The sequence below is a fragment of the Thunnus maccoyii genome, chromosome 9 (assembly GCF_910596095.1).
Source record: "Thunnus maccoyii chromosome 9, fThuMac1.1, whole genome shotgun sequence".
In the NCBI taxonomy this organism is placed as follows: domain Eukaryota; kingdom Metazoa; phylum Chordata; class Actinopteri; order Scombriformes; family Scombridae; genus Thunnus; species Thunnus maccoyii.
Window position 1 is genome coordinate 24,776,366 of NC_056541.1, and position 16,916 is coordinate 24,793,281.

The following is a 16,916-nucleotide window of genomic DNA, read 5'->3' on the forward strand; positions in this document are numbered from 1 at the left end:
AAACGTACCAGAGGCCAATTATAATGGGCTGTCTGGACCAAAATGTCACATTGAGCCTCGTTATTCTGCAGTCATGACACCACTGTGACCCTCAGTCAGACTACATCCCCTATGCTGTCAAGGTTATAAATGCAACGCATCTGCGTCATCTGCACCTCTAACTTGGTGCCACAGTCATCTTGTACATGTGTTCCTCCTGTATGAGATGACTCAGTCAGGTGGTGGGTTCTTCTCTGGAGAGCAGCAGATATTTTCCTGTGTTTTTTTTTTTTTTTCAAAATGTCATGAAGCCTCCGGTTTCAGACATGGCAGTGATACCCGGGAACTGTGCGAGCAACACCACACACACACACACTAGTGTCTACAAATACACCAGGCATGAATAGTAACAGATCCTACGTGAGATGACAACAGGAAAGACCAGAGGGAGAGCTTCGACTCAGATAGTCATCTGCCGTATCATCATAAGTCATCCATGCAGCAGGATCTCTCCTATATAGAATTTCATATGGGGGTGGAGATGCTCAATTTAGAAACCTGCATCTCTCCTTTGGGCCTAGTCAATACAAATCTGCATCTGTACATCTTCAGGGATGCATACATACAGAGCATAACCTACACACAAAGCACTTGAAGGCCATTTTTAGAAAACACAGCCATGCATTCTCCTTGGATACTTGAAGTGAATGCTCAGTGTGAGTAACTCGAGTGACGTCTTATCAGGCACTTTCACAGATTTATGTTGTTATGTGACTTTCAATAGCAGGTGAGTGACTCATTACTGCAGAATAGATGACTGGAAATGGAGTGGACTGGAAAGTTTCGGGGGTTTTTTCAAGATTTTTGCATTCGCTTGTTGAATGAAGAACTGAAGAAAGCAGGCGGGGTGACAACAAGGCAACAAGGCATTGATGGATTGATCCAACATGGATCATTATGGATGCACTACCCGGAGCTTAAGTGGGGGATGGGGATAGAGGGAAGAAAGTCATCTCCAGTTCCTTTGGACTGAGATCAGCAAAAATAGAATGTGCAAAAGCAAGGTTTTACTCCTATCATCATCATAAAGCAATGACTGCTGAAACAATCAGTTGATTAGTCAATCAACAGAAAATTATTCATTAGTTATACTAAAAACGGAATCATCCAAGTCATTCATTAAAGAAAAAAGTCAAACATTAGCAGTTTCCAGCTCCTCAAATGTAAGGATTTGTTGCTTTTCTCTATATTTATATCATTATACATTGAACATTATTGGGTTTAGGGCTGTTGGTCAGACAAAACAACAATTTGAACATGTCACATGTGCTCTGGGAAATTATTATGGGTGTTTTTCGGGTTTTTTTACTATTTTCTCATACATTAAACAATTAATCATTCACCTTGATGTATTCATTGCTAAAAAAGGGCAGTGACTTGGTTGACTCCATCTGTACTATACAACATACTTGACAGGATAACAGCAACTGTGCCATTAATTTGATTTTCTGTTAACACCCTACTATGTGTCCTATTTGTACATGTATTGAATATAATGACACTCCAACACCACATGGGACTGCACTTGAATTCCAGGGCAAGAATTCCCTCGACACCATCCAAGAGGGACATTTCTAAAATGGGTTAATGAGGATCGGAGATCAATGCCAAGTCCTGAAATTGGTTTCACTTTCATTTATCTTTGATCAGGCCTCTATTCCTATTTTGATGCCTGGGGCTACGTCTTACTTATGTATATTGGAGGGCGCCATAAAGATCTCCACCCAACCGTCCACCAACAGCCCTTACCACTGGCCGATGCAGAGTCCCTGCGGGCTCAGATCAGCACTTTCTTCCAAACCATTTTCCAAGGTGCTAAATAGATGTCAGACTTGATATTCATGTCAGCACAGCATATCCACTCTACCAGTGATTTAATAATCCTGGTGTAACCATACACATTTCTATCAGGTTGCCGTGACCATTAATGTTTCAGCAGCCATAACACACTATGCTGTTTCCCATTACTGGTTCAATAACCTTACAACCATATGCAATTTTTCAAATGGCTGCAAGAAACGAGCTCAGCTACAACATTCTTTAACTGAACCATTACTAGGCTCATACTGCCTTGTATGGCTTTATAATTTATCTTGCTGTAAATAAATAATGATTATTGAGATGTCTGGTATAAAATAAAGGTGACACTGACATCCTCTCCAAAAGTCTGATTTTCATATTGTCACAACCATCCAACAGACTTTGTGAAGTTTAAAGATTTGAGTTTTAACATTGTGTTACGCAGTGTGTCTTGAAAAAGAAAAACATTAAATCATCTTTCTAAACCAAAAGAGATGAGTTAAAGTGGAGAAAGTAAATAACAATTTTTTGGTCATCATTTTCTTGCTCTACCATCTGGCCCGGCTGTATCTCAGATTGTTTTATGTATTATGAAACAGAACAGAGTCTGAAATCCTCAGACAGGAGACTCCTGGCTGGTCTACAGATACGACTGTCCTGTGGTGATCTGGAACATCACGCATGTGCTGAGAAGACTAAAAAAAGAGGTTTTTTTTCCTTTCTATAAATACAGACTTTTTCAAGAGCCGATCAGAAGTCACATTCATCACTAAAATATCCTTTAAAAACGAAAGGAAAATAATATGAGAAGGTTTCCTGGTACAAATACACAGCAGCATTGATAACCTTGGACACAGTTCAATATGGTTTGAGCGGCAAGAAAAATAAAAAGGATGCATGTATGTAGTTTATCTTTTTGCTCACAAGTCAGTCAAATTCACCTGCTAAACTGGCAGAGAGCATTTGCAATTATGCTAATATCTCAACTTAAAAATCCAAACCTCATTGACAATTGCAAGAACAAAGATTAATAAATAAATATGGTATTTCATTCCAAAAGACACGGCAAACAACTGAACCGACTGCAGTATAAGACAACCCCATTAATGGTTGTTAGTGCCGAGTTATGAGTCATCAACAGACCTTCACTTAAATGTACTGAAAACGTGAACTAATTTACAATACCTTGACTCACACATACTGTACGCTACCTGACATCAAGAAGCACAACCAGCTGCTCCCTCACACTCTGCGGTGACACATGAGGGCTGAAGGTCGGTGATGCTAACATCAAAAAGAAATTCAAGGCCTGTGCAGAGAATAAAATGTCCAATCTTATAACTAGTACCACCACACAGCTGACCAGGCCATAAACACAGCATCACTGTGCCCAAATACAGCCTCACAGAGCCGCTACCATGGACCCAGACCTGTTCGAATTTAAAGGATGAGGCTGGTGTTATTCTAAAAAAATAAAAAAGGTTCAAAACAGTTCATAATGCCATGTTCCTTTTCACGAGATTTGTTGAAGAAATATATTGAATACCACTGGATTTCTCAGATTTGATCATCAGAAACCATGATATCAGAATCTTGTTAGATTATTTCATGTTTAAATAATGTTATCACATTCCCCTGTTGCTGCACAATGATCCTAAATCTGACCACCATTTGGTTTCATACACTAGCTTCCCACAGTACTCAGCTACTGGTGTCTAATGCTTACACACCAGGAGAGTGGGGAGAAAAGGTGGGAAAGACCAAACACACAAAGTAGCCACCCACTGCTAGTTGCATGGCACATCTCCATCCATCCCCCATAGAGGGCTGTGAGATGCCAACATACTGTAGCAACACACCGAGGCCTGGACCTGGGCAAGATTGTAAAGCACTGCACCAAGAAGCGCTCCACTGCAGGAAGAAAACATCACTCAGCATTTTTTAATTATTTACAACTCCCACTCCGAGTGCCTTTCACTCTGAATAAGTCCCCCCCTTTAAGGCATTACTATGCATTTTATGGTGCTCAGATCTTGATCAAACACTAACAGTGGATTTGGGGAAAAAACCATCATAGTTGGCCAGACAAAAATGACTGAACTCATTGGGCTCTATTTTGGGAAACAGTACGGATGTTCAGGCTATTGGTCTTTTGGGTCTGTGGCATCGACGTAGTATGCATGTTTTCAGTCAGACAATGGTGTTGACAGGGACCATCTGCGGGACCATCTGTGAGGACTCTTCACCCTTCAAATGTGAGAGTGTTGCGCCGTTTCAACTACATTCTCAAGGCAGGCATGGCTCCAGGTCCCGCATCGCTGGAGAACAAACAGGAAAGACCATCCAGTGACCAACAAGCTACCGTGCTGTTATCCCGCTATCACTTCAGCCCTATCCAACAGACCTAAACAGGGTGGGTGCTGGGAGAAAGAAAAAAAAACAGCCTGGTGCATTTTCATTCTTAAATCCACCCAAAACACAGTGAATTAGCAGTCTATATCTTATACAGTACGTCTCTTTTCTAGTAATCATCCTAAAATCTAGCAGAAAAAAACATCTGCTGATACATTTTCTCAGACAATTTGCTGTAATTCAGCGACTGCTTTTGTTCAGGCCTTATTTGAGGACTACTGAAGTAAACAGCGATCGGACATGGAGCGCTCAATTAACTGCACTACTGCGAGAGCCTGCAGTAAGTCTTAAATTTGCTTGGCTGTTGGTGATTCATCCCTGTATGCCCCAGAGGTAAGAGGTGGGACTTGGAGAACTGGCTGCTGATGTATTGGCCAGTAATGCTCCTTCAATTTCCTCCCATCTTATCTCAGGGAAACAAGTACTACCAGACAGGGGCATTAAATCAGCACGCTAAAGGTCTGTTGTAAAAACACTGCATGCATCTATTTCCTACTAACCAGAAGTAACCTACAGTCCAGTCGGTGGTCTGTTGAGATAATCTACATGGCTCAGAACATATAAAGGGATGTCAGATCTGCCATCAATCCCACGGTGGGATGGCCGTGATCCTGTCTCTTTGTTGCACCGCTTTGAAGATCTGGCACGGCTCAGCAGCTGGATATCTGACCCTCCCTCTTGTCCAACCAGCAAACTAGCAGCTACAATGCCCCTGGGTGTTTTTAGCAGATCTCTTTTGGCAAACGAGAGCTTGTTCTAGTCTGGAAACACTGCGGCACTAAAAATAATCTGTAGCCCCAACTTTTGAGACAAAAACTCCTGTTGGAAAGACTTGAGATGAAGGGGAGCAAGGGCATCACTGCAGCTACAACCTATGCACAGAGGTGATGTTAATCAATTAAATGAATGTGTAAGGGACTCTAAATGGTATTGGACATGGGAGAAACGATGCTTACATATAGGCTGCTGTTATAGAATCAATCACAGCCCGATACAAGACAACAGCAAGGCAGTTTTGGATTTTTTAACTCCTTGTGCTCTTGGGGGAACTTTGTTTAAAGGCCACATTAATTACATCTGTCTTTTCCAATATGCCAGAGCGTTTAGGCAGATCTAATCACCAGTTGTAGAGAGGCTGGTGAATCGATTCTGATCCACCGCTCTGATGAGAATCTGAAGATGAGGCCACTCCCTTCTGAAGCTCGACCACAAACGGAAGAAAAAAATGTCTCCTCATACTGTACAACAGACGTAAAGCTTTGCTCAAAAACAGGACGCAGAAACCTTCCGATATTAGAATATAACGTATAATTTGGGATCGAAGCTCCATGTGTGGATTGTGAAGAACACAGAGGAACATAGAGTCACGCACCTTTACCAACTGTGACCATGGTAACAAGCAAGATCAGAAGACGAGAATCAGAATGATTAAATGCTGCGTGTGTGTGTGTGTGTGTGTGTGCCCACCAGTCTGTGTTATCATACTACCTGTGCCAAATTTCAAAGCCCGTCCAGAATGGGTCACAGTTTTAGTAACGGTGTCAGTGGATCACGAAACGTGGTTGCAATTTGACCGTAATGATGCATCTCAACAGTCACAGCTGAAAAGACAGTATGGTTGGAGAGGAAGACAAGATGAAGGCCTGGGACTCTGAGTACAGTCTCCTTGCATCCTTCAGCTTTAAATAATGCAGTTAGCGTGCAGAGCACTTACTTCATTCCTCCATCTTTTTTCACCTTTTCCTTTTCCCTGCACTCTACGTTTCTCTCATTCCCTCATGTTTTATATGACGTTTTCTCTTAATTCTCTCTTGCCTAATTTCATTTTTATCTCTGCACACAGAAGAGTGTGGTAGGCTGACAGAGCAATAGAAAGAGAGAGGTACCAGCATAAGGGTGTAGTCCAATCACTACTGTAGTTGCTCATGTGAGAGGAGGCAGCTGCAGATATCTCAGACTGTTCATTCAGTCTTTTCTCCCCTCCCCCATTTAATCCCCATGCTTCAGGTCTGTAGGAGGAGTTGGAGATGGTGGAACTGGGAGGCGGATTCCCAGCTCCTTTTTTTCTGTCCTCCTTCCATACTAACACTAGCAGCAATTAACTGCTTTGGTCCCAGTAAGTCAGTTTACAACGCACACTGCGCTGTAATGACCCACGGGTGCAGAATGAGATAACATCACAACAAGTAGGCGACTGAATCACCTGTCCTGTGGCACAGCTGGAGTTGAGAGCTGCCCTGCCCACGTCAGCATTTGGAGGCATCACTGATGTTTTCCTCCTAGATTGCAGGCACATCAAGCCCCAGTGTGCGCTCCTAAAAATCCTGCAGCAACGCCCAGGGACTGCAACCACACAATCTCCCACATGACTTACCAGGTCTATTTTCTTATATCAGATCTGCAACCAGGAAGCACCCTTGTTTTAATTCATCTTGAAGGGGGGGATTAAAACGTCGCCTATCTGAGCAAGAGTTAAATTTACCATAGTCATTCATGAATAAGCTGAGTACATAATCACAACACCAAAGCATGCTGTAGTAAATCAATGCAACAATTCAAAATAAGGAGGCAATCAGCTCCATCGAACATCTCTTCATGAATGACAGGAACATTCTGCTGCAGAGCAGTGTTTTCACTAAGTCGTGTTTTCCCTAAAACAAAGGAATCAATCAAATGTTCATTTACATAATTGGTACCTCACATAGGTTAATTAGCAGCAGCAGCTTCATGCATACAGACCGCACTGCACACATTCACAAATGTTCTTTTTTTTTTTCATTCAGATGACTCAGTTAGTAACTGGCTCATAGAGACAATGAAAACCTGTTTCCATCAAATTCAATAAATACATGCAATGAAATATGTTCCCTCGTAAGAGATCATCTGGTCCCTCTCTCTCTCTCTTGTGAATGAAATGCTGCATTCATTCAACTTGTAAATGAGAAAATCTAATTCACTGAGTCACTGGCCACACGCAATAACCTCAAAGTGATTTCAGGTCGAGGATGCAATGTTTGAAAATCCTTCGAAGGCGATTGTAAAAAACCTACCTGAGAGTCCAGCCCAGCCTCTCTCTCTCGCAGTGCTGAATGATGCGGACTAAATTTCTGTGCAACGCTTGGATCCGACCACAGAGTCAGTCATTGCGCATGGTTCCTGTCACCAAAACCCCGAGTTTTTATTTTTTTTCCTGTAGGAGTAGTCTGTTGCTACAGTCACCGCGGATCTCCACAATGCGTGGGAACTGGTCTTCTTCTATCCTGCGTGGAGGATGGAAAGCCCTTGGTACCCTGGGAAGGAAACCCCTGGATCTGAAGTGATAACACTGATGCTTAAGTGGACAGTCATCACCTGATCAAATTCTCTCTATAACAGCGCAGTGCATAGATGTGTCTCATGAACCATGCAGCCCCATCGATAAATCACTGACAGTTTGAGAAGATCTCCTAATAACTGCGCTTTTATTTTCTTCTCACATTGCAGCAAGATATGATATGGTTAGGACTTTACAAAGTTTAACTGGCATTTGAGTGCAATTGTAAAAAGAATTAAGCCACTATTCTCTTTTTATCTTAAGAGTCTTTTTTATTGTTTTCCTTTTGAGTTTTAATGTATCCTTGTGTGTATAAGTATACACTCTTAAAAATATCTACTTGTTGGCAGCAAACAAGTATGGCTACCTGAATACATTCATGTTTCCTACATAATCATTAAATGTGCCAATGTCCAGTCAGAAAAGTATATGTTTTGCAGCAAAAATGCAATCTCAAAGAAATAGCCACTAAAATCCTCACATCAGTGTCTCAATTAAGTGAACAAACCTCCGCTTTGATTCTACTGTGGAGACATTGCGCCATCTAATGGATTAAGTATTCATTGCGCCAAAAAGAGGATGAAACTCGCGCTTTCTGCTTTATTACGGGGTATATTTCTGTTTAATAAAATTTGAATTGGTACGAAAAAATGCAAACACACTCACTGGGAGAACAGTTTGCATTTACAGTAATAGACGCGCAGCTTTTTAGCGGTCAAACTGTATATTTTGCCACACCTACACACAAGAAAAGACTGCGGAAGACACAAGATTTACATCCTTTGTACTTCCGTGTTCGCATCCCGCCACAGGAAGACTCAGAAAGGAGAAGTATTTACGTGCTGTTTAAATTCTGAGCAGAAATGTTTGAGGACACGTTCAACATACTGATATCTATATAAGTATGAAATGTAGATCTTCCTCAAAATTGGCTTTGGTAAAGAGAGCACCCAGTACGCATGCGTGACACAAATGAGCTATCCTGTTAGCTAGTTGCCATCACTTACGATCATTTTAGAGCTTTGTTTGATAGTGCTGACCATAGTCTGTATACAAATAAATAATAAATAAATTATATACAGTCTATGGTGCTGACTAACGGGCCAGGAGTTTCCAAAGGCTGAACGCAATTAGGCGTAAGTGTTTTTGGGCTGTGATATGGTGTGAACTATCTTGACAGTGTATATTCTTTGGTCACATGACTTCGCTTTACTCGCTGAAGTCACCTGATATGTTGTATACTGATGAAGAGAAATGGCTGCCCACCTGTCTTACGGGAGAGTCAATTTAAACATTTTGAGAGAAGCGGCAAGAAAAGAGCTCCGAGAGTTTCTGGACAAATGTGCAGGAAGCAAGGTAACATAATAAACACACATAAACATCAGTTAATGTGACGGCTAAGCCTCAACGTTACCATGGAGCTGTCAGTTGAACATTAGCTACGTCTTCTGACTGCCTAGCAAGAGGCCTGTCTGTGATGGATATGAGTTGTAGCTGCATATCAATTTATTATTAGATTGCAACATTTCATGCTGCTGATATTTTATGTCCCGTTTCTCTTCAGGCCATAGTTTGGGATGAATATCTGACGGGACCTTTTGGACTGATAGCACAGTACTCTTTATTGAAGGTAAGTGCTGTCTGTGCACAGTTTTCTGTATTGTAAAGTAACTCAATAAACAAGGCCAGAACCAGGTATCTGAAGACAAACGCACAGTAATCTATCATATATCTAACCTGGCTTTCTGTTAGCTTTAGATATCAAATACACGTTGGATGTTTATTACTGTGTTTTTCCAGGAACATGAAGTGGAGAAGATGTTTACCCTCAAGAGTGGCCGGCTCCCCTCTGCTGATGTCAAAAATATTATCTTCTTTGTCCGTCCCAGACTGGAGCTTATGGATATCATCGCTGAGAATGTGTTCAGGTTTGTTGACGCGTTTCAATTTCAAGCTCCACACTGTAAACATTGATATAAGCATTTTTTTCTATGTCAGCTAAGTCCAGCATGTGTAAGTCCCTTCTGTCACTTTCCAAAGATATTCACTGTTTTTGCCTCTTTTGTTCTGAATTGTGCTTTTTTTTTTTTCTAGTGAGGATAAGATGCATTCATCACGCGACTTCCACATTTTGTTCGTGCCGCGGAGGAGCATGCTGTGTGAACAGCGGCTGAAGGAGCAGGGCGTTCTGGGCTCTTTCATCAACATTGATGAATATATTCTGGATCTGATTCCCTATGATGGTGACCTGCTCTCTATGGAGTATGAAAGTGCCTTCAGGGTATGTTTAACCTACACACCCCAAATAAATATCAACCATTAACATAAAAGATTGCTGTATGACATGGTTACTCAAATTTAACAAATCTCTGGAAGGAAGTATTTTGAATACCACTTCTCATCCATATTTATATCTGTGATTTCTAACTGTCATGACTTATTTTTATTGCATTTTGCCTCGTACAGGAGTGCTACTTGGAAAATGACCAAACAAGCCTTTACCACACAGCCAAAGGCCTCATGACCTTACAGGCGCTGTACGGCACCATTCCACAGATTTATGGGAAAGGAGAATGTGCACGGGTGAGTGTGAAGCAAGCTGGGATAACTTTGTACGAAAACTGATATAAGTATTATAGTAAAACTGATACTCAGCAACAGTCAGGTGAAGAATTTATTTTGAGAATAAAATTCTCTGCTTGTTCTCAGCATGTCGCCAACATGATGCTGAGGATGAAGAGGGAGTTCGCTGGTAGTCAGAATCAGATCCTGCCAGTGTTTGACACTCTGCTCCTCCTGGACCGAAACGTTGACCTGCTCACCCCTCTTGCCACACAGCTCACCTATGAAGGTCTCATTGATGAGATCTATGGAATCAATAATGGTCAGGATGAACTTTTTTCAATTTCTTCTCATATTTGTGAACATCAGTCTTATACAGATGCATAGATATATATTTATCCTCCTGTCTAATTGCCAGTCCTTGTTTTTAATTCATCTGGCTTACAGGTTATGTCAAGTTGCCTCCTGAGAAGTTTGCGCAGAAGAAACAAGGTGAAGCGAGTAAAGATTTACCCACAGAGCCCAAGAAGTTACAGCTCAACTCAGCAGAGGAACTGTATGCAGAAATCCGGGATAAGAATTTCAATGCTGTTGGAGCAGCACTCAGCAAGAAGGCCAAAATCATTTCTGCTGCCTTTGAGGTTGGTCTTTCTTCAACTTCAGCACTCTAGCATATTTGTCTGCAGGAACAGGATCATAGTGTAATGTGCTTTCTTGTTACAATGTCTGGTACTTCTAGAAAGCTACATTAGATCACAGACGTCCCGTCTGATCTGATCTGATGATAATCTCAAGGTCATAACGGAAATCCATGAGGTCAGGGAGGTAATGGCAATCACCTGGAGATAAGATACAGTACTAATCTATCAAACAGAATACTTAACAAGACCACAATATTATCATTCTGTCATCAGCTCAGAGTTCAGATACACCAAGTGTAATACAAACTACATTAAAACAGATTGTTGATAAGCAAACTGATGCACCAGCAGAGGTATTCTAACCCTGGAAAACAGTGAGTATTAACAGGCTGCTCTTTGCTAATGAGGGGACAGATGGCCCCCATCAGGAAGGTTTCAGAAACACAATTAATTGATTGTATGGTCATTGCTTAGGCTGAAGGGAATTTGTGTAGAAAGATACCAGACTGAGATACTGTACTATTATATGTGTTGTGTGAAAGTTGTGTTACAGAGAAACTGTTTTGTCTACAAATATAATCAGACAAAGAATCCACAGCTTTGTGTGTTTGCTTTCGGTACATTTTTAATTAACCGCCATGCCCAGACTTGTTTTTACATGATTGACTTTTTATGATAATTAAATCGGTTTTCACTATTTAGATGCCTTTCGAGCTGCAATATTAAATGTTTTAACAGCTCAACTAGTAAAGTAATATTTCTTTGTCTCGTCTCACAGGAACGTCATAACGCCAAAACGGTGGGAGAAATAAAGCAGTTTGTGTCTCAGTTGCCTCACATGCAGGCAGCACGGAGCTCACTGGCTAACCACACTTCTATAGCAGAACTCATCAAGGACATCACCAGTGTGTAAACAATCCCCCGTGTACCTTCTCTTAACCACATCACATTTTAAATTTCATATCATGTTTTCAACACTAATAAAATAATACAAAATAAATCCTTGTGGTTTGTAAGAACCTGCTAATGATCTCCATTTAAAAAAACAACATTATTTGACACTTCAAGACACTATTTGTTATGAAAATGTAAATCATTTAAATAGTGTTTGTATTTCTCATCTTCCAGCGCTCTATGTTTAAGGTGTCAAATATGTTTGTTATACTGTAATAAACTTCAAATGAGGCATCTCTTGTTTCAGCATCGGAGGCCTTCTTTGATAACCTAACAGTGGAGCAGGAGTTTATGACCGGAGTCGACACAGACAAGGTACATAAAACCTTTTTTTTTCTTTTTAAAAAAATGTTATGTCTTAAGATTTTGTAGTAGAAATCTTAAAAACTGTAATATAAGGAATGTCTTATTGCCTTTGTTTTACAGGCTTTACCTCTTTATCTATTATTTATCTATGGATGCACTTTAGTTCTGATGAATGCTCTTTTATCAACCAGGTGAACACGTACATTGAAGACTGCATTGCCCAAAAAGACCCACTGATCAAGATTTTGCGTTTGGTGTGCATGCAGTCTGTCTGCAACAACGGCCTCAAGCAGAAGGTGTTTGACTACTACAAGAGGGAGATTCTCCAGGTAGAGTGAAAGACGTACAGATTTGTTTTTTTAGGTGGCGGTGATGTAATAAGTCAGGAGTTCACATCTTTTTTCCGAGCCCACAGATCCCTGCTGCATCAAACAGAGACAATAATAATATTGGTGATGTATTTTGGGTTTGGTTTTTATCCAAGAATAACTTCAAGGGTCCCCGAAATTACAAAGAAAAACATATCTTGCTTACACTGCTGGCGTCTTGCCATGCAGATGGTTTTGCTCTTATAAGCTGAGGTTTTCAAATATCCGCCTCTGAAACGTCTGCCACAACCCCGATACAAAGCTATTAATAACTTGCTTTTCCAGAAACAATGTCCAGTTTTCATAGACATAATTTTATGTATGAGGTCCGTTGATTATCCAGAGTAAATGGGACATCGTTTCTTGAAAGGAAAGTTGTGTTTGAGTATTTCAGATGTCATTTTCTGCTGTGTTAGATTGATATCTCAACAGTTCAGTACATAAAACCAAAGATTATCTGCTTGGGTAGATACAAGGGGTCAGAAAAAAATTGTAATTTGGGTGAACCCACCCATTAATATTTTTAACAAACTAATCAAACATACGGGAGACTGTTTTTTTAATGATGCTTATCTCTATGTCCCTTCTTTGTCTTGTTTGAAGACCTATGGTTATGAACACATATTAACACTGAATAACCTAGAGAAGGCGGGTCTTCTGAAACCACAGACGGGCTCGAGGAATAACTACCCCACCATCAGAAAAACACTCAAACTGTGGATGGAGGACGCCAATGAACAGGTATGAGATTTAAAAAGAGAAGAAGAGAAGCGCTTTGAGGATTAAATGCTTGAACTTTTAAGGACGTGAGGAAGATTTTGCCCTCTTTGACTCTTGCTTTCGCCTTTTCTCAGAACCCCAACGACATCTCATATGTGTACAGCGGCTACGCACCGCTAAGCATCCGACTGACCCAGGTCCTAGCCAGGCCGGGCTGGCGTAGCATTGAAGAGGTGCTGAAGATGCTCCCAGGTCCACACTTTGAGGAGAGACAACAGCTACCTGCTGGACTCCACAAGAAACGTAAGCACCAATACAAACTGGGTCTGCTGTTTGCCCCGCTGCTCACTAAACAGCCTCCTGCCTGCTCCATGTAGATAAGACACCGGCTTTGTTCCTGTTTATGTCAAATGCTGAACGGCAGCAGATTGATGACACTGAGCTGACAATACTGCAGAACCGCTGTCAGTGTTTGTTTGCCTTGGTGTTCGTATGCGTCTGTGTTGAAGAGAAGGATAGATAAAAACACACTGTACTCAGTTTGTCAAGTGACCAACAGCGTTTTCCTTCAGTTTTCCTCCATCTTGTCATACTGGCAGCAGTAGGTGTTACACTGATGTGAATAATGAATTTAATTATACACTCAATTTGAAATGTGCTAATTAGAACTGAGAGTTTGGGTATTAGACTTGTTGACTTGTTTCTACATGCCTGCATTACACTGGATTTTAAAAGGCGATAATAGAGGACTCATATATATAGGGGGAGGGTGATGGCTAAATTAGTGTTTTCACATTTCAGAATACCGTGCTTTAGCAGAAGGGACTTGGCTTTGTTAAATTGAGCAATGGCACAATTCGATTGGTTTGTCATATCAGTAAAAATCAGTAAAGTATCAGTAAAATAAGGAAAAAAATAACTTTCCTTTTTTGGTCAATTTGTCAGTTTTGTCCTTTTCTATTTGTGTGACATACTGTATATCTGTCTCTGTCTCACAGGCCAGCAAGGGGAGAATAGGACCACGCTGGTGTTTTTCCTCGGAGGAGTGACGTACGCGGAGATAGCAGCTCTTCGTTTCCTCTCTCAGATGGAAGACAGCGGGATGGAGTACATTATAGCCACAACGAAACTAGTAAACGGTACAACTTGGATCAAATCCCTTATGGACAGACCTGAAGCCCAGGTCCCCTGAGTCACCTGCACGCGCACCTGAACACATCAAACGCCCCGTCGATCAGAAAACGCCAGCTGCTGTTTTCATGTCCATATCAGTGTGCTGCAGGTGTCTCATTGATGCCTGTGCTGGTGAGACAGCAGCAGGTTCTTTAAGTTTTTTTTTTTTCCAGTCCTTGATTTGCACCCAGATGACACAATATCAAGCTGACTTAATGCTACTGTTTGTTTATCCTTCTGTCCTCTGGTTACATTTCCATCACTGAGGTCATTTCTCTATTATGGAGCTACTGTATATATGTATGTATGAATAAACGCTTTTGGATGTTATAATCGAATGTGTAAAGATGCACTTTGATTTAGATTTTTGTAGTTCATTGTTGAACAGTTCTCTGCTTTGTGTGTGTCTTTTCTCCCAGGTAAAAAATAAGAAAATAAAGTCTTAACTAACTGAAATTACTCTTTGTATTACTTGCTCATGAGGGAGACCACTATGCCTATTTTTGTTAGTGGATCATTTTTGGAAAAAGATGACTGTGCTGAGGGAGAGGAGATGAAAGGCAGGGACGGGAGTGTATCCGTCAGTGGTGGTCCAGCTCTCTGAAGGAGCAATTAGCGCAGTAACAGGCCTCCCGATCAGCCGATAATGGTCCTGTGCTGTCTGGAGAGCTCAGCCCACAGCAGCCCATGATTTGACAGCGCAGGACACTGATTGAATTAGGAGGCCATTTGCTCCATGTTCCGGTAGAGGATAAGTGTGCTGCAGGAGGGCGTTTGATCTGTTTCAGTCAATACCATCTCCGTGCCTATGAACACAGGGAGACCCGCTGACAGCAGATATTTTGGTGTACTCTTCTTGGGTAAATCTCTGCTAATTTCCTCCATGTTCATGAGCTAACTGTTTCAATTAAAGCCATGAGAAGAAATACTTCAATCTGTGGGTTTTTGCTTGATAGATCAAATCTCACACTAGAATTTCTTTGTTTGAGGAGCAGGTGCACAGAAGACATCAACTGCCATTAGATTAATCACAGGGGATTCAGATCCTTGTGATCAGTTTTTGCTTTTGGCTCCTCCTCTTGTCGTAAGAAACCGAAGGGCTCGAGGCAGCACACACCAACTTGGACTTCAGGGCTGGACGTGCAAGAGCCCACCCTCTGATCAGCTCCTGCTCCAACAACACCAAGGTATGTTGTAACTTCATAAATTAGATTTTGAGCTTGTTGATGATTTTTGCATATTTGTCTGTTTTAGTGCAGTTTAAGTCTGTAAAGCCTTTTCCAAAACATTTATTAAATAAGAAAACATTTTTTATTAGTATTATGTTATAAAAGGTAGATTAACATTTATTTTAAATGACAAAGTACCTCTTTATAAGCCACACATAAAACAAAACAAGCCTCTAACATATAGATCATATGAGCTTCACTGTAACTTCTTTTGCCCACTGTATAAAAGAAGAAATAACTATAATAATAATAAAAACAACCTGCATGAATGTATTTAGTGTTGTTCTGCGTATTTTAGAGCATTTGAGGTAGATGAATGCTGCAGATGCTCAATAGTTTGTGTTGTTTGTGGGTATAAACAAACAAAGCAGATCAATACTGGACCCACTTTACAGATGAATTATTAACAGTAGTCTTGTGACAATGCAGCCTCTTCAGCTCCTGCAAGGCTAGAAACAAATCAATTTGCACCTCTAATGCAAAAAACTTCAAACACATTTAGTAATATACTGAGCAATTAAAATGTATTTGCTGTTCTGTGACTTTTAAGAAATGACTTTTAATCTTTTTTGCCCAATTGTTGCATTTAAGTACTTAAAGTGGTCATATGTGCATTGCGTGATGTTTTAATGAACTTCCAGATGGGTCAAATATAATTTTACACCTTGATGGACAATAAAGTTATATTCTTTTCTGAAATATGGCAAAACTGTGTTTGCAGAATGGGTCGAGGTGGGAACATGGGACACCTGACTCAACCTAGTCGCAGGCAGAAGATACAGCACGAGCCTCTGGATGTGGATCCTCTGATAATCCGCTTCCTCCGGACATTGAAGGAAATCCTCAAATTTGTCCTCTTCAGCTACACTGTGCTGTTTGGTGCTTTGCTTCTTGCTCGGTGGACCACTTATTTTATGGTGGGAAAGTAAGAAGATACAGACGGAATGAGCCCGTTCATGGACTTCGAGCTCATTAATGAAGTTGATAATGCAGACCCTGGGATTTGTGGTCTATGCTCCTATAAATTATTTATGTCTCCATTACACAACAATAACAGCTGGAGTGATCATGTTTCTTTCCTTTTTTGATTCACACTGCGGTATAGCTCACAACTATTGTGCAGTTACTGTGCTCTTTATAATCTAAACAGGGTGTTGCAGGCACAGACAGAAAGTCCACAGTGAAACTCATTTTAAGCAAGCCAGTTTGCCTTAGATGTGTTTGTGACAGTGTGTTTAAATGTGCAATCTAGAAACTGATGTTTGCTGCATTGCAAAATGACCACAGTGAAGCTATAAAACATGTTTGTATGGTTGTGTAGCTTACAAAAACATTGTTGTGTATTCTTGATTGATAAGAGCTATACAACTATATTTTTTTTCCTGGGCAGAATATAAAA

The 16,916-nt window shown here is 40.8% G+C and overlaps 2 protein-coding genes across 4 annotated transcripts in view; one reads left to right on the forward strand and one right to left on the reverse strand.

Moving 5' to 3' along the window:
* Positions 1–16,916, reverse strand: part of LOC121904065 (rabphilin-3A-like) — a 37,518-nt gene that overhangs the window by 12,452 nt on the left and 8,150 nt on the right. The window contains exon 1 of one of the 3 annotated variants that reach the window (XM_042421577.1): positions 7,302–7,561. The exons of 1 other annotated variant lie outside the window; for it this stretch is intronic. The gene's annotated coding sequence lies outside the window, so the exon portion shown is untranslated. Of the gene's footprint in view, positions 1–7,301; positions 7,562–16,916 lie in introns of those variants that run through there. One more of the 3 variants, XM_042421579.1, reaches the window with a different exon arrangement.
* Positions 8,736–14,744, forward strand: vps33a (VPS33A core subunit of CORVET and HOPS complexes). Its single transcript, XM_042421580.1, has 13 exons — positions 8,736–8,920; positions 9,129–9,194; positions 9,365–9,492; positions 9,659–9,845; positions 10,031–10,147; positions 10,274–10,448; positions 10,574–10,767; positions 11,546–11,672; positions 11,969–12,036; positions 12,219–12,356; positions 12,999–13,136; positions 13,250–13,418; positions 14,114–14,744. The coding sequence occupies exons 1-13, from the start codon at positions 8,819–8,821 to the stop codon at positions 14,305–14,307; spliced, it is 1,803 nt and encodes a 600-aa protein (XP_042277514.1). The 5' UTR covers positions 8,736–8,818; the 3' UTR covers positions 14,308–14,744.